This window comes from Caretta caretta, chromosome 5, assembly GCF_965140235.1.
Source record: "Caretta caretta isolate rCarCar2 chromosome 5, rCarCar1.hap1, whole genome shotgun sequence".
Taxonomy (NCBI): Eukaryota; Metazoa; Chordata; order Testudines; family Cheloniidae; genus Caretta; species Caretta caretta.
Genome location: NC_134210.1, coordinates 122,217,596 through 122,235,682, shown reverse-complemented (window position 1 = coordinate 122,235,682; position 18,087 = coordinate 122,217,596). Strand labels below are relative to the sequence as shown.

The 18,087-nt window shown below is 41.2% G+C and overlaps 1 protein-coding gene across 2 annotated transcripts in view; it reads left to right on the top strand.

Moving 5' to 3' along the window:
• The first annotated feature begins 556 nt into the window (after nucleotides 1–556).
• The window catches only part of PTBP3 (polypyrimidine tract binding protein 3), a 120,762-nt gene continuing 103,231 nt past the window's right edge, over nucleotides 557–18,087 (top strand). Inside the window, exons 1-2 of one of the 2 annotated variants that reach the window (XM_048849678.2) lie at nucleotides 649–716; nucleotides 8,375–8,408. In XM_048849678.2, the coding sequence (XP_048705635.1) occupies nucleotides 709–716; nucleotides 8,375–8,408 (42 nt within the window). In that variant the 5' untranslated portion in view covers nucleotides 649–708. Of the gene's footprint in view, nucleotides 717–8,374; nucleotides 8,409–18,087 lie in introns of both variants that reach the window. The other variant, XM_048849677.2, reaches the window with a different exon arrangement.

Below are 18,087 nucleotides of genomic sequence, written 5' to 3'. Positions count from 1 at the left end.
AAGTAAAATGGGCGGGAGATTTCGATTTCTCCACAGGGGCCTGGCAGCCAGGCGGCGACACCCCCAGCCCTAGGGCCCCCCCCCAGCCCGTCTCCAGGGCCCCGCGACCCCTCACGGGGGGGGGGGTCTCACATCCTCTTTCCCGGGCCAGGTGCCCGGCCCCTCGCTCTGCATGAGGCTGTTCCTCAGGCCCGGGTCGGCTACGCGCCAGCCCGGGACAGAAACGAGCCGCCGTCCGCGACGGGAGCAGAGCGCGCCCCAGCCACCGGGAGCGCGCCCCGCGCGAGGAGCCTGGGGGCGGGGAAAGGGCAAGGAGGGGGCGGCTTGGCGCACACTTACGCGGAGGGTTACCAGAGTGTGTGTGTGTGGCGCGCGCTGAACGGCCCCGCTCGGAACGGCGGGGCGGGGCGGGGCGAGGCCGGCGCGCGCCTGGGCGCCCGCCTTGCGCCGGCGACGTCAGGCGCTTGGTCCCGACGCGCGCGCTACCTCGCCGTGAGGTTGGGCCTGGGTGTGTCGTCTGCGGAGGGGGGGGGTTCCCCCCTGTCTCACCGCGGCGCATGCGCGGAAGGGGCAGCCCCGCCTTCAGCGCTCACTCCGTCCCTCCCTACCCCGGCTCCTCTCCCATCCTTCTCGCGTTCCCCTCCTGTGGCACCCGCCGCCGCGCCGCTCTCCCCCCCCGGTCCCTCGCCGCTTCTTCCTGTCTGTGCCATGGATGGGTGAGTACGCGCCTGGGCCCCCGGGGGCGCGCCCCGCTCCTCCCTGCGCCCACCCGGTCCTGGCGGCCGCTTTCTGCCCGGGGAGCTGGGGGGGATGTGGCCGGGTAGCGGAGGGTTCCCCGTAGGGGCGGGGCTGATCCCGTGTCTGAGGTGACTCGCCTCCCTCGGGCCGGTGGGGCCGCTCCCGCTGTCTGAGGAGGGTCCGGCGGGGGCGGGGGGGGCGAACAAGGCCCTCGAGCGGGGCCGGGGGGGGGGAGGGGGGGTTCAACTTCTCTGTTTGCTGACAGCGGGCGAGGCTCAAACTTGGTGCGGGGCCGGGGCGCGGGCGCCGCTGCTGTGAGCCGCGAGGCCCCTGCCGGAGCGGCCGCTCGCCCCGGGGCCTCCCTCTTAGATAACGCTGGTGCGCGGCCGTGTCAGCCGGCCGCCGCGGCCCCTCCTGCCCCGGGCTGGGGGTCCGGGGCGGCGGCGGCGGCGGGGGGAGGTTTCGGTTTGCAGCGGGAGCTGCGGCGGCTGTCGTCGGCAAGGGGCAGTGCTGTGCCGGAGCCGCGCCCGGGAAGCTCTGGCGCGGTTTGGTTGTTGGTCCCCCTCGGTCAGCAGAGGGGCGAAAAACAAGGCGGACTGGAAGGCAGCGTGGGCCGTGCTGGGGAAGCCAGGGACAGGCTCAACCGGCTGCTGGGAGGGAGGGGCGGTGTGCGGACCTGCTAACATCAAGGAGCGGAGCCTCCCAGGCTGCGGGTTGTGGTCGGAGCACATGATCGTTTCACGGAGTACTTGGGTCGGGCAGCGTCCCTGCCTGGCCTTAGGTGAAAGGGTTGGATATACTACAGCAATACTCTGATTTGCAGGGGACTGTTTGTGTTGTCGAGTTTCCTCTGTTGGAGGAGACTGCGCGTTATACTGATGTAAACAACGGTTGGGGATACCTAAATCTGTCAAAGCCAAAGTCTTGATTTTATGCTGGTGTTACTTCCATTGACTTGAACATAGTTACTCCTGTTTTGCAGTGGTGAGCGGAGTGACTTCATATAATGTCAAATAAGGTTTCATGGTAGATTATATGAATGTTTTATATGTTCTCAACAATTAACCTGGACTCTTGCTAGGGGTATCACAGAGATACACCTCTAAGTACCTTCTTGCCACTTTAGGGTAAACATAATTAAACAGACACATGCTGTTTTGGATTCACAATTCTGAATTGTAAAGTGACAATTTAATAAGATTTTTGAAGACTGTAATTCAAGCTGCGATTTAAGTCCATACCTTCATGTTAGCTATGTTTTTTGTATGAAGCATGAAACTTCTGGGTTGTGGTATGTTGAACTACAATCACTATATTACTGGAGCACAATAGGAGTATTGATGTGGAAACAGAGTTCTGTGTTTGAATGAAGCATAACTGCTTCACCATATTATTACATAAGGTTAGACAGCAATTTGTATCTTTAGTTATATACTTTAAATACCATTTTATAAGATAACTTTAAGGCCTTGCTCCTGCAAACACGTAACACTTTATGCAGTGAGTAGTCCTTTTGACTTCAGTTGGACTACTCACCTGTCTAGTTAAGCACATGCATATATGTTTACAGAATTGGAGTATTAATCTGTACACTTTTACAACAAATTTTAAGGGGGAGGCTATTAATTCAAAACCGAGTTGATTTAAAAAATAAAATTAAAATTACTTGTGAGTTTCCTTGACAATATTGGTTTTTAAACAAAAAAGAAAATATGATGACAAACTGGAGAAATATTTTGTATGATTACACTGAGTTTCCGTAATCATATATATGTTGTAACAACAGTAGGAAGAAAAGTGCTGTGGACGTCTGACTTTTAGTACATGGTGATACTTCAAAGCCAGTCCCATTCCTCTGTTAATTTAAAATCACATCTGATTTATTTATTTATTTATTTTGCTTAGAGTACTTACAGGTAACACCTAAGAATACTGAAACAAATTATGGAAATTCTATATTTGTACAGCACCTAACACAGTGAAGCCCAAATTGATCATAGTCTTCTAGTGCTACATAAATGTTAATAATAAAGTTGGCAGTCTTCCAACATAATGTTCTTTTGGAAATGCTGATTCATCTAAAGCTACATATTTTGCAGAATGTGTGGGTTTTGACAACATATTGTTAAATGGAACTGAAGGTTTTGACCTTATTGGTACGGAAGTTATGATTTTCTTTTTTGAAAAAACAAATTTTAAAAATTGAAACAAATTTATATTCCCTAATATTATAAAAATTTTTAAAAGTAAAACAAATATTTTGTTCTGATCAGAATGATTTTTTTTCTAATGGATTTTGTTTTAAAAGGAAACTTAAGATTGTGGGGTTTTTTTTGGTTCTGTTCCAAAACAGATTCCCGCTCCTCCCCCTGTCCCTCCATCACAGAATTTCATATTAAACAAAAATTCTGGGTTCCCACCTAGGTCTAGGCATTTTCTGTCTTTTCCACTTTGTATAGTTAGTTTCTTTCTCTATTTAATCATTTCTTCCTGTTAATGTAGATTTTAAGGCTGCAACAGGAAGCAGGATGGGGGAATGGAAGTGGTACTAGGTGGTAGATGTATAATACCTGAAAATACTTTCAATTCAATTTTTAAGTGACTAGATTTCAAGTTGAACAGCATCCTTTTCTGTGTATAAATAGTGAACAGTATACAAATTGTATAGGTTTGAATAAGTTTTAATTGTATTTATGTAACTGTATGTGAAGCCTCTAATAAAGTGGACAGATTTTGTTTTGCAGATGATAGTCTTTTATTACAGCCTTTAGAATAGTATGTGACGCACAACATAGTTTCAGTAGCTAAGTACAGCTGGGTTAGTTAAAGGTGAATTACTTTTTTTTGCACATCCAATTCCTGCTTTTGACAACCTTATTTGTCTTTGGTAAAGGATCTTAGATGTTCAAAACTGAGATGACTTTGTTTCCAGTTTTTGGTGCCCATTTGAGACTTGAAGGAAGTTTTATATTTAGTGGGCACCTACAAGCACTCTGAAAATTGGGCTCCTTGTGGGTTTCTCAGATTGAAACGCCAAAATTGGTAGTCACTTTTGAAAACCTAAGCCTTCAAGAAAAGCATAATAACTTAAAATTTAGGATTGGATTCAGTTTAACCTGGTTTTATTCTTAAATTCTTAAGAACTTATTTCATAACAGAAAATCTTAATTATATAAATCTTCAAAATGATTAAAATATTTTATAGCACTGTTTGTTGAGCAAGAAGTTGCATTTTATGTACTGTTATGCAAACTATACATACAGGAGGAACTTCATTTTTATGGCACACTAAGGTTAATTTATACCTAAAATCAATGCTTAGAATGCAAGATTATACTAAATCAGGGAGGATTCATGTGTTCCTCTATGAAGTTTGGAACTTGATCTTTGCAACATTGTTCTAATGCATGACAATCAGAAGGAGGAACAGATTCCCTCTTTCATTGTCCCAGTGGAATGTAGTAAAAGGGAAATTGCATTTTAATTACTTTAGATCCAGTAGCAAGATTAAAGGAAAAGTATAAATCACTTCATCTGTGATTGTGATTTTGGGGAGGGGGTTGGGTCTACCAAAAACAAAAGGAAAATATGTATTTTCAAATAAGCTCAGTTACTTTAGTTGCAACAATTGTTGCAACTAAAGTAATTGAGCTTATTTAAAAATGTTGGAACAGTACTGGAACAAGAAATACTGGAACAATAAAAATGAATTGAGTAAGCACAGTTATTAGGTATTCATTTACAAGATACATCCAGCCAGTTTGTTACTGGGTTCAGTCTCTAGCTGCAACTGCTTCCAGCTGACAAGGAATTCCACACACAATGTTTTAGCCTTAAAGCTGCAGTAATCTCTTGCTCACTATAATTCTTAAGGCTTCATAGGCCACAACTTTTGTTTAGATTTATAATGCACTTCAGCTTTATTTAAACACTTTTTTGCACCAATTTAACTGCGTTTCTAAACCAGTATACTTAAATAGTGCAAAAATAATGTATAAACAAGACCTACTATGTAGAAAGAGCACCTATCCCAAGCTCTGGATGTTCTTGACAAACTTAAATATTTTTAATACATGGAGTTTGTCACTTACTAACAACACACCAGCAACAACATGCATACAACAAAAAATTAATAAACCACCACCAGTATTTCCTCAGCCATATTCCAGCTCCTGATGGGCCACAGAACATTCTCTAAAGGTTAACAAACTCTGGCTGTTATGAACCTGTGTGGGATGGACCCTAACACATTGCTCTGCCAACAGTCTCCCTCGATCTCTTGCACCGTTTGAGCTGTAGCTCAGGCACCTCCTGTGATCACAAATTATGATAACCATATAAAATAATATAGTGGTCTTCTGTGTGTGCGTTGTTTTTTTAAAAGCAAATCTATGCCATAATTACATCAGGAAATGATAGAGTTGGATTTAATTGTGTAATGAAAATATGGTTAGAGCACAGTACTTGTAATTTTCTTACGGTGTACTCTGGATGATTCAACAGTTGCACAATATCTGTATCCTTGATGTCGTTTTGTCTGTGACTGAAGTGAAACATTGATAATTTTTTCTCGTAAATTCATGACAAGAGATCAAGCATTTGAACACAGTTGTTGGTGCATGATTGAGTGTACTGGAATTTAAAACTTTGAAGGGATAGCTTGTTAATTGCAGGTGAATAGTCTCCTAGAGTTTTCAGCTTGTACTGAGGAGGAAAGAAGCTAATAGCTTAACTCTTGAGTATTTGAAAAATATAGCTCAGGAAATTGATTCTGTATGATATAATGTTCATAATGGTCTCTTTCAGTCTTAAAAGGTGTAGATGCAGAAGTATCCCTCAAGATTCTTTCCCCACACTCTGAAAGGTCCCCTCTGACACACATCACATCTAAATGTTTTTAGAGCATGAACCATTGAGAACTAATAAAACTTTGCTTAAATGTTCATTATTCTGTTTTGGGTAGTCTTGTGTTCCACAAGCTTAATTTTTCACAACACCTGAAGAAAATGGTTATTTTTTAAAATCTTGAACATGTGAAAATAAGAGTCTGTTTTAATGAGCATGCAAATAAAACTATTTTCAACAGAAGTGGTATAGTAACCAGGAGAGCAGGATGAAGGGGAAAAGAACACTTTCCTTGGTTTCTACTGTTAATCCAGTTTTCCCCAAACCTCTGTTCCAAAAGCTGGTGAATGAACATTCATCCATAAGTCAGTGGTGTAACCATTGATCTGACTGCTCTGAGGTGAATTTTCTTAGTCATAGCACTTAAAGTCAGTTCAACTTTCTGCCATGCTTATTCATTAAAAGACATGATGCATGCACAATGGAATTTAAACCGGTTAGGGAGGACACAGATCATCATGGCTCAGCAGCAAATTCTAGGAGCAACTGGATCAAAAGAACACAGCTTTAGTGTATTTAAAAAAAAAAAAAAGTGTTCACTAAGAGCTTACAATTTAACCAAAGCATTACTAATTTTTTTATATGTGCAGTGTACACAGTCACAAGAGTGATGATCCAAAACTAGTATAACATTCAGATAGGAGCAGCAAAGTTGTTGGACTTTCTGGTCTATTCCCAAAGCAGGATCCTTTCTAAGGGATCATTGATTGGTAACCCCTTCATTGTCTTTATATGGCAAATGTGCATATCGTTGGTGGTCACTTGCAGGATGGTCTTGTGCGGGTCATGAAATACAGCTCTTCCCCATAGGCTGCAGGAGAGAGCTATACAGAGCTGTTCTTCTGCTTTTCATAAGGATCTGGGACAGAGTTTCCCTCTAAACCCTTAGCACCACCCAGGATGTGGGAGATCTTGGTTCAATTCACTCTTCTCCCTGATATTTGGACATGTATTTCTCACCTGAGGTGTGTCTGCCCTGCCCATGGAACTAAAGAGTCAGTCTCTTTCTCTGGCACAATTCAATGATATAATTATTTATACAAACTGGAACAGCTTCAACAAGAGAGATTGAGAGACCCACGTTAGAAAACTTCTCAAATATAAACAGAGTATGATTCACTATTGTCTTCTTGAGACGCCAAGTAGCTTGAAACAATGAATTTTAGAGGTTTGCCCTTTGCCCTTCATTCATTTCATTGGGGTGTTGAGAACTCTAAAGCTTAGAGATGGTATTAGTACCAGTATTAAGGCCTGGCTTACATCTAAAACATAGGTTGACCTACCTACATAGCACAGGGGGTAAAAAATTTACCCTACAGTGTTACAGTAGGAAAGCTGCAGTGGTGTTGCTGAGCCGCTGTAGTGTAGACATATCCATAAGTACTGTATTTTATTGCTGTTCAGTTAAATAGATGGTATGGGGTAGGGTATGGAAGTGTTTCCCACTGGGAATGGGAATTGGAAGTTGCTGCAGGGAAGGAAATGCAGGAGAAAGAACAGAGGGACAGTCAGGGAAGTGGTTGAAAAATGGAGAAAGGAGAATAGAAAGGGAAGACGAGACAAGAATAGTGGGTGTCATAAATGTAAGCATATTTTCCCCACTGAGTGAAGCTGGATATCAGATAGCACTGAAGAAATAGTAACTGAACTTTTAGCTAATATATAAAGGTCATATATTCTACCATCCATCTTTATGCAAATTTTTCATTGACATTAGTGGGACTGAGAATAGCACGTAGTCCTAAATTTATACCCCAGTCCAGTGTTGTGAACTCTCATGATTTTATTGCCACTCTTGCCACATTTGGTGTATTCGTAAAAGCCTCAGGTTCTGGAGTCATGTGGTTAGGTGAGAATCTCAGCTTTCATTTATAAAAGTTCATTCCTGGCCCTCATGGTTGCAGACAAAAGCTTAAAAACATAATTTCTGAAGACTCAAAATCAGAAGGCAAATACTAGGCAAAAACAGAAAGCAAAAACCTTCTCCCTCCCCCCCCTTTTTTTTAAAAAATCTTTGTGATTTTGTGGGCCTGATTTAACATTTTTGGCCACTTAGTTTCAGCATTGCCAACCCCATAGTTTAAAAAGTTGAATTCTTTCTACAGAATGAGTTTGATACCCCTAACTTAGTTTCTGGTGAAGCAGTTGAGGGTAGGAAAGGACAGATTTAATTGAGATCCTCTTGATTGACATATTTTCATGACATTTTCCTGATCTGCGGGAGGAAATGATTTTTTAAAATGTAACTTTCTCACTTCTGTAAAATCCATACATACACGCTCAGTTTTGAAGAACCGTGGAAATTTGGGCTACAAAAATAGACTTGATACATACTTGTAATTCCAGGGGCAGGGGAGAAATAAATGTTACAGTCCAGTGTTCCTTTTACTTTTACTTTTTTGAGGGTGTGTGTGGAGGAATTATGTCAAAATGAAAAATTACATAATTGTATATGCCCTTTTTACAGTGACTGAGCGGAATTGCTATCACTTGCTGTGCTCCCACCAGCTAAAACTTTGCTTTATTTCATACTGTGCATTACTAGATTATCCAGTTTCCTTTGCAAAAAACAAAATAAAACAAACAAAAAAATTCCACAACTCATCACATTCTTTCCTTTATAATTTATAACAATGTTTTTCTTTCTTTCTTTAACCTTATTTATCACTGCCTTTGCAATAACTTGCTCTCTAACTTTTTCCATTTTCTCTCTTCATTTTTTTTCATACAGTGTTGTTACAGATCTTATAGCAGTCGGTTTAAAGGTAGGAATCTTTTTCTGTCCTTCCATATGCACTTGTTACCCTCTTTATTTATAGCACTTCTGTTTCTTGTTGATACCATATTGATGTTCATATCAATCATGTATTATTGTGCTGTTTATGTCTTAGCAATGTTCCTGTACCTTTATTTCAGCCTTCAACATTTTTTAAAAAACTGAGCGTTCAGCAGTCAATCTCCTGTCCTTTATGAGTCCATATGAGTTTTTCTTAACAAACTTTAAAATGTTGATTCACTGGAAATTGAGTTTAGTGTTACAAATAGATATTGTTTATGAAGAGCCGTAATAGCTTGTATTCTGCGCTCAGGACCAAGGACATAGAAAACTGGGACAGGGACATTTGATGTCAGGTTTTTTTTGCTTCTGTTTAAGGCCCATTACGTATGTTTTCAGTCTGAGACTCTAGTTCTCAAGCCCAATTTACATTCAGATTTTGTGCATGATGCGTTAAGAAACTGGAGTCTTACAATTGTGTTTAAAAATGCCAAATTACAAATATTTGCACTGTAAAAAGATAAACAAAAGAAATAGTATTTTTCAGTTCGCCTCATACAAGTACTGTAGTGCAATCTCTTTGTCGTGAAAGTGTAACTTCCAAATGTAGGTTTTTTTGTTGTTGCATAACGGCACTCAAAAAGAAAACAGTGTAAAACTGTAGAGCCTACAGGTCCACTCAGTCTTACTTCTTGTTCAGCCAGTCACTAAGACAGACAAGTTTGTTTACATTTAAGGGAGATAATGCTGTTTGCTTTTTATTTACAATGTCACCTGAGCGTAAGAACAGGCATTTGCATGGCACTTTTGTAGCTGGCGTTGCAGGGTATTTATAGATATGCTAAACATTCGTATGCCCCTTCATTTTTCAGCCACCATTCCAGAAGACATGCTTCCATGCTGCTGATGTTCATTTAGAAAAAAAAAATGCATTAATTAAATTTGTGACTAAACTCCTTGGGGGAGAATTGTATGTCTGTTTTACCTGCGTTCTGCCATATATTTCATGTTATAGCAGTCTCGGATGATGACCCAGCATGTGTTCATTTTAAGAACACTTTCACAGCAGAATTGACAAAACACAAAGAAGGTACCAATGTGAGATTTCTAAAAAGAGCTACAGCACTCAGTCCAAGGTTTAAGAATCTGAAGTGCCTTCCAAAATCTTGAGGGACGAAGTGTGGAGCATGGTTTTCAGAAGTCTTAAAAGAGTAACACTCAGATGCAGAAACTGCAGAATGCAAACGATCCAAAAAAAAAAAAAAATCAACCTTCTGCTGGTGGCATCTGACTCAGATGATGAATATGAGCATCTATCAGTCTGCTCTGCTTTGGATCTTTATCAAGCAAAACACATCATCAGCATGAACCCATGTTCTCTGGAATGGTGGTTGAAGCATGAAGGGACATACGAATCTTCAGCGCATGTGGCATGTAAATATCTTGCAATGCTGGCTACACTGTTGCCATGCGAGTGCCTGTTCTCACTTTCAGGTGACATTGTAAACGAGAGCGGGCAGAATTATCTTCTGCAAATTTTAACCACACTTTGTTTGTCTGAGCGATTTGGCTGAAGTAGGATTGAGTGAGCTTTTAGGCTCTGAAGTTTTACATTTCATTTTTGAATGCAGTTTTTTTTGTACATAATTCTACATTTGTAAGTTCAACTTTCATGATAGAGATTGTACTACAGTACTTGTATTAGGTGAATTGAAAAATGCTGTTTCTTTTGTTTTTAAAAGGTGCAAATATTTGTAATAAAAATAAATATATAGTGAGCACTGTACACTTTGTATCCTGTGTTGTAATTGAAATCAATATATTTGAAAATGTAGAAAACATCCAAAATATTTAAATAAATGGTATTCTATTATTGTTTAACAGCGCGATTAATCGAGATAAATTTTTTTAATTGCTTGACAGCCCTAATTCATAGGTAGACAGATTTGTGATTAAAATTAAGATTGCCTCACAGACTCTAAACGTTTAAAGTCATGTTTGTGTACGTAGGACTTGACATTTTGGCATGTAAGTATTTTTAGGCTTATGCACAATGATTTTCAAAGATCCAAGATTGGGTGTGCAGTACCATACCATCAGATCACACAAAAAAGTGAGGGAGGTGGGGTAGGAATCTGGTAATTAGATAAAATTTTTAAGTTTGGTGAGGGTGAGTACCGTTCTGGTTGATCAGCTCTAGAATGAAATCCCATGACTAAAAACTAGATAGGTGGGTGGGGAAATAAATTAGATAATATCTCCTTTAGAGTTTTGGGAGAAAACGCTCTTGAGCATTGAGATCAATGTTCTATGGACAGAAGGGGGACTCTTTCTCAGGAGTATATTCTAGTTGACTTTCTTCTTTCTAAAGTATTTCCCCCCTCAGTAAAAGCATGAGGAAAAGACTGAATTTGATTTTTAGTAAGCAGATTTGATGGGTTAAACTAGAGGGGTAATTCATCTTTTTATGTAAAAAGAAAATAAAAATTCATAACCATGATGCAACAGGCTCATTGAACACAGCATAAATTCAGAGCACATTATAAAGAGAAACTATCACCACATTTTTATCCTTTTGAGATCGAGCTTCAAATAGAATCCTTGCCTATAGGTCTTGACATCTTCCTAGTTTCAGGAGCTGTAGAGGGAATCCATATAGATAAGTGTTTCAGCCTTTAAGCCAAACACAATAGGCTATGATTTACTTTTAATTTTTAAATAATGAAAAGATACTTTTTTTTAGTATCATGCCTTGGGTACATGTATAATACTTGCAGTCTCAGTTATCCACATTAATTGTATATATCTTGATTCTGTAATATAGCTACACATAGGCAGAGAACCACAAAGCAGAGTTTTGCTGGACTGTGTAGAGTTTCTTATATTGTAATACCTACAGAGCATTAGTTGCTGTACAAAATTGAAAGATACAGTCTTGTATCTTGCTTATTTCATATTCCTGGTTTGTACTTACCACTTAAGCACTTTGAGGAACAGTGAACACAATAGTAAAAATCTTAAATGTGTTAAATTTACTATATAAGAGTCATATAACTGCGAGCAAAGGATATGACTAAATTACTCTAAAAATTTTTGTTAACTTCTTGGCCAGGTCCAAGATGATGATGATTTTGGTGGCAATTACTAACGCAAGGAGGGTTTCAGAACTTTAGGCTCTCCTACCCTTTCATGGCCTTTCATAAGGACAGGGTGTTCCCTAGGCCAGTGGCTCTCAACCCTTCCAGACGACTGTATCCCTTTCAGGAGTCTGATTTGTCTTGCATACCCCAAGTTTCTCCTCACTTAAAAACTGCTTGCTTACAAAATCAGACACAAAAATACAATAGCGTGTCATAGCACAGCACACTATTACTGAAAAATTGCTTACTTTCTCATTTTTACCATATAATTATAAATCAATTATAAAATAAACAATTCAGTGTATACTATATAAAGCCGTATAAATAAGTCATTGTGTGACATTTTAATTTGTAGTGACTTCACTTCTGCTTTTTATGTGGCCTGTTATAAAACTAAGCAAATATCTAGAAGAGTTGATGTACCACTTGGAAGACCTCTGGATATGCGTATCCCTGGTTGAGAAGCACTGCCCTAGGCAACATCCTAAGTTTATGCCTAAAGTAGTGTCAGCCTTTCTTCTAAACTAAACCATTAACTTTCTGGTGTTTCCCCCCCAAAGCCCCATTTGTGTAAGGCAAAAGAAGCACCTCCATATCTTGGATGTTCGTAGAACCCTGGTGTTTTACTTGGACCATACAAGACCCTTTAGATCTTTCCTCAGACCTTGTGGCTTATGCTGAAAGAGCTAAGGATCAACCAGTGTCATCTCGGCAAATCTCGCTGGGCTCCAGACTCTGTCAAATTCTGGTACGAGCTTGCTGAAGTGTCTCCTCCATCAAGAAAAACAGCTCACTCCATCAGAACTTAGTGCACCACTTCAGCTTTCCTGAGCAATGTTCCAATAGTGGATATATGCAAGGGAGCAACAGAGTCATCTGTGTATACCTTTCTGTTCATTATACCATCACTCAGTCCTCTCTTGATGATGCCAGCTTTGGCAAGTCAGTGTGGTGGTCTCTCCTCAGATGATCTGAAGTCTCCCCACCTGTAAATGAACTGCTGACGTCTCCTACAGTGGAGTGAGCGTGCGCGTGTGTGCACAATCTACCTTCAGTGGACATGGAGAACAGGTTTTTTTTGGTCTGATTCATTTGGAAGCTAAAAAATACATATCAGGTTTATGTTCAATAATTTAACCAGTGTAAAAAAAAATTAGTTTCAAAAGTGCTTTGTAGTCACGTAATAGGAATCCTATCTAGTGTTTTGCCTAAAAGGAGGATGTGTGGAAAAAGAGTTTAGTTCACTTTAACTGCAGGGAGTTATGGACCTTCATTTATTTGTAATTACAATCTGTGAATGGTATTCCAAGACCTAATGAAGGCATGCAGCCTGAAACAGGCTGCTGGATGAGCAAACCACTGAGCCTCACCACTAGAGCTCAGGTCTACTTACAAACCCAACCCCTTCAACATATAGGAAAGAGTATTACTCCGCATAACATCTGCAGGTTCAGGAGGCCAAACAGCCACTTTGCAATAAATATAACAGCTATCATGATAGTGAAATAAGAAAAAGTCTGGTTCTTTGTCTTCGACTTTTTTTTCTGTTGGTGGCATCCCACCATCTGCCAACCAGTAAGTTCTGACACAGACTTTGTTCAAGTTCCATTTTTTTCTAGCTATGCAGGTTTCTCTTGTTTTGTTCAGATTAGCTGCTCAGAATATTTTCTGTTTTTGTATTGTTTGATATTGGCTTCCTGTTTTCAAGTAGAGGTAGTTTGAATAACTTGTCAAGATTCTTAAATGAACTATGTAATGTCTTACCAATCTATTCATGAATCACCATAGGATTGTGGACTTGGGTATCATTTGAGCCTTTAAGAGAATGATCACTGTAACTCCAGCTTCTCAAATACTATCTCTTAAAAATGTATTGTTGGTCATTTTGAATATGAAGAACTAAAGATTCAGGCCCTGTTGGCTACTTTTCTCCTAAGCCACATTTCCTACCGTGGGAAGCTAGGTTGTGTGGATTGGGAACTCTTAATTACTGCCTCTCGTTATAGTGTGTATAGCAACACTCATTTTTTCATGTTCTGTGTGTGTGTATTTTCCTACTGTATTTGCCACTGCATGCATCTGATGAAGTGGATTTTAGCCCACGAAAGCTTATGCTCAAATTTTAGTCTCTAAGGTGCCACAAGTACTCCTCATTCTTTTTCCTAATACAGACTAACACGGCTACCACTCTGAAACCTGTCTCTAGACTGTAGTTTATAAAAATAAGTTCATAAAAGTAAGTTCAGATAAATTCTGCTCATCTTATGTAAGTGGATACAACCTTATATACAAACATTATGACCTTGTGGGTGTCTCTTATCTCATAGTCCTGAAACTTGTTCCATCAGGCCAAAAACAATATGTCTGAGGAATGTGTCTATCTCAGAGGTATGCAAGGTTGCAACTTGGAGTCAGTTTGAGCATTTATGCAGCATTATTCTCTAGACTTGGCAACTAGATATGCTGTCCAATTTGGGAGAATAGTCCATCAGTTTTCAGCTAGCTCTTTACAGGCTGACGTTATTGGAGGTTAATCTCCCCAAAGTGGAAGCATCCTTGACATCTCCAAAGAACTAGATACAGAAGATAACTCTTGTACTCCCGCAACTTTAATTTTGCCTCTGTAGTAGTGAGTGGAAGACTTGTACTGAAAAGAATGTGGGGCTGTTTTCTCAAATAAAATATTTCTTTCAATTTTTGTCCCAGTTTTGGTCAGTTCAGTCTTAAATAAACTATTTCATTTCCTTACTACATTAAAGAAACAACTGCAGAATCCAGGCCTTTCTGCTTTTGTTTTCTCCCAGTATGCTAATCTCAGACTATGTTGCAGAAGGTCATGTGGGGAGAAGAGAGGAAAATGTGGCTTTTTACAGGTGACACCTTTTTTTGTTTTTTTGTTTAACATGTAAGTATTCCTTGTATCATATACAGCAGGGTAATGAATTTATGTGAATTTACTAGGAAAAAAGCCAGCACTGGAGATTGGCGAACAACTGGAAATTTGCAAAATATCCAGAAAATCTATTTAGTTTGTGGAGAGAGAGGAACTAACTGCTGAAATGTAGGTTTCCATGGTTTTTGGAACCAAAAACAACCAAATAAATGCAGTGAGTTTTTGATTCACCATAATAAAATATAAGAAATATCTAGTGTTTTTCCCCTTTAAAATTGTATAATACTTCCATCAATCTTGCAAAACTGTCGAAAGAGCTTATCAGCATGGGGAGAAATCTAATTCACCTTTATTTGCATAAGAAAATGACAATCCCTACTCAATAAAATCATGCACATATTAAGTGTGCAAATATTCATCTGGACACACACTATATGCCTATTTCTTATCCTTTTCACTCTGATCAAGTAGGTCACACTCTGACAAGCCCCATTTGTATTGTTGATACAGATACTCCATCCATTACTCACTCACCTTTCATGTTTGAGACATCAGTTATCTTCCCTTTCCCACCAAATACATTACATCTCGGCAGAAGCACTTCAAAACCACAGTCACTCATCTGTTCCCCTATTGCCAGGTGCCTGACCTAACTTCTTGAATGCTCCCTTTTAGAATCATACTCTGCATTCTCCAGAGGGACTGAGGGTTCTGCCTTATTCCCTGCATGTTTATGGAGAAGGACACTAGAGCTTTTGGGCTCTTTGACCCTTCCCTGGATGGGGAACTAAGGGCTTGGATACACTTGGGAGATACAGCGCAATAAAGGAGCCCCGGGCTCACTAGCTCACTACCTGTCCACACTGGTAAGACACGTAGAGCGCTCTGACTCTGCGGCTACAGCGCTGTTGATACTCCACCTCAGCGAGTGGAATAATGTTTGCTGCGCCCTCGCTGGAGCACCGCAGCACCACTGTAAACGAGGTGTTGCTTTACTGCACTCTGATCAGCCTCTGGAAACGTCCCATAATCCCCTTAAGTCAAGTGGCCACTCCTGTCATTGTTTGGAATCGGCTATAGGAATGCAGAAATGCCCTTTGAAAGCTCCGTTTCTGACAGCCAGCTGCTTATCTGCTCCGAGACAAAGCAACCATTAGTTTGGAATACTGTGTGAGAGAGAGGCGACGGGGGCGGGTCTGTTGCTGTTTGAACTTACAAGACAGCATGCTGACATGATCTCAGCCCCCCCCAAAACCCACTCTCTCTCCCCGACATATACACAACAGACTCCATCACACCCCACCCCATCCATTTGAAAAGCACGTTGCAGCCACTTGCATGCTGGGATAGCTGCCCATAATGCACCACTCCCAGTGCCGCTGCAAGTGCCGCAAATGTGGCCACGCCAGAGCACTTGAAGCTGTCAGTGTGGACAGACTGCAGCGGTTTCCCTACTGTGCTCTACGAAGGCTGGTTTAACTCAAAGCGCTCTACATCTGCAAGTGTAGCTGCACTGCTGTAAGCTCTCTAGTGTAGCCAATCTAAGACGACAGAAAAGAGCTCTCCCGTCAATGTAATTAATCCACCTCCAACGGTCAGCGGTAGTTATGCTGATGGGAGAAACTCTCCCACTGACATAATGCTATCCACACTGGCTCTTAGGTCGGTGGCTCTTATGTCGCTCAGGGGGGTGGCTTATTCATACCCTTGAGCAACATAAGTTAGATCAGTATAAGTGGTAGTGTAGACATAGCCTGAGTCTTAAGTCTGCCTCCAGAGGCATAGGGAATTAGAAACTAGGGTCAGTTGTGGGATAAATGCTGCAAGGCAACAGAATGGGAGGAGTCCCTTAGATTTATTAATCTCAGCTAGCAGAAAGGTGAGGCTAGAATAGCCCTGGCCTAGGAGAGGGGAAGTATGAAAGAACTAGGATTGTGGGGAATGTAGGAGTGGGGAAAGGCTCATCCCAGCTGAACAGCAGAGCACGTGGATGAACAGTTGTAAAGTCTACAGTCCAAGCAGTGCAATAGCAGAAGCTGTTCTCTTATTAACTAAGAAAACAATCAGCAGTTCCCACTGCCTGGCAGATGCAGTATCAGTTATACGTGGTACACATTTTTTAAGGTTTTCGCAACCATGAGGGCTTGAAACTCGACCGTTTCTGTACGTGAAATTTGAGATTCTGTACAAGCTGAAGGAGATGGTTCGACTTGTATTGGACAACATTGTATTTGCCATGGATGAGCATGACTTCTTTTTAGTGGCTGGTTTGTATATAATTAACAGTAGAATTCCAGACAGCTCATTGCATAGACTAATGTTTTGAATGGCTTTTCCTGGCTCAGTAGAAATTTTTCTGTTCCTTTCCAGAAATGTCGTTATATCTTAAGTGTGTGTAACAAGTGTGTCAAATATTCAAAAGAAAAGTGACAAAGGTCAGCATGATCCACACAATTCAGAAATTGCCGTGTCTTTTTTTTAAAAAAACACTATCATTTGTTTAATGTTTCTCAGCAGTAGAGCAGAATAGTAGTGTATAAATTAGGGCTTGTAATAGGGAGTATCACAGTTTGTCATCTGTTGAACCATCAAATGAGATTTTGCATTCATAGAATCATAGAATATCAGGGTTGGAAGGGACCTCAGGAGGTCATCTGGTCCAACCCCTTGCTCAAAGCAGGACCGATCCCCAACTAAATCATCCCAGCCATGGCTTTGTCAAGCCTGACCTTAAAAATATCTAAGGAAGGAGATTCCACCACCTCCCTAGGTAACGCATTCCAGAGTTTCACCACCCTCCTAGTGAAAAAGTTTTTCCTAATATCCAACCTAAACCTCCCCCACTGCAACTTGAGACCATTACTCCTTGTTCTGTCATCAGCTACCACTGAGAACAGTCTAGAGCCATCCTCTTTGGAACCCCCTTTCAGGTAGTTGAAAGCAGCTATCAAATCCCCCCTCATTCTTCTCTTCTGCAGACTAAACAATCCCAGTTCCCTCATTCTCTCCTCATAAGTCATGTGTTCCAGTCCCCTAATCATTTTTGTTGCCCTCCGCTGGACGCTTTCCAATTTATGCACATCCTTCTTGTAGTGTGGGGCCCAAAACTGGACACAGTACTCCAGATGAGGCCTCACCAATGTCGAATAGAGGGGAACGATCACGTCCCTCGGTCTGCTCGCTATGCCCCTACATATACATCCCAAAATGCCATTGGCCTTCTTTGCAACAAGGGCATACTGTTAACTCCTATCCAGCTTCTCGTCCACTGTAACCCCTAGGTCCTTTTCTGCAGAACTGCTGCTGAGCCATTCGGTCCCTAGTCTGTAGCAGTGCATGGGATTCTTCTGTCCTAAGTGCAAGACTCTGCACTTGTCCTTGTTAAACGTCATCAGATTTCTTTTGGCCCAATCCTCCAATTTGTCTAGGTCCCTCTGTATCCTATCCCTACCCTCCAGCGTATCTACCTCTCCTCCCAGTTTAGTGTCATCTGCAAACTTGCTGAGGGTGCAATCCACACCATCCTCCAGATCATTTATGAAGATATTGAACAAAACTGGCCCAAGGAGCGACCCTTGGGGCACTCCACTTGATCCCGGCTGCCAACTAGACATGGAGCCATTGATCACTACCCG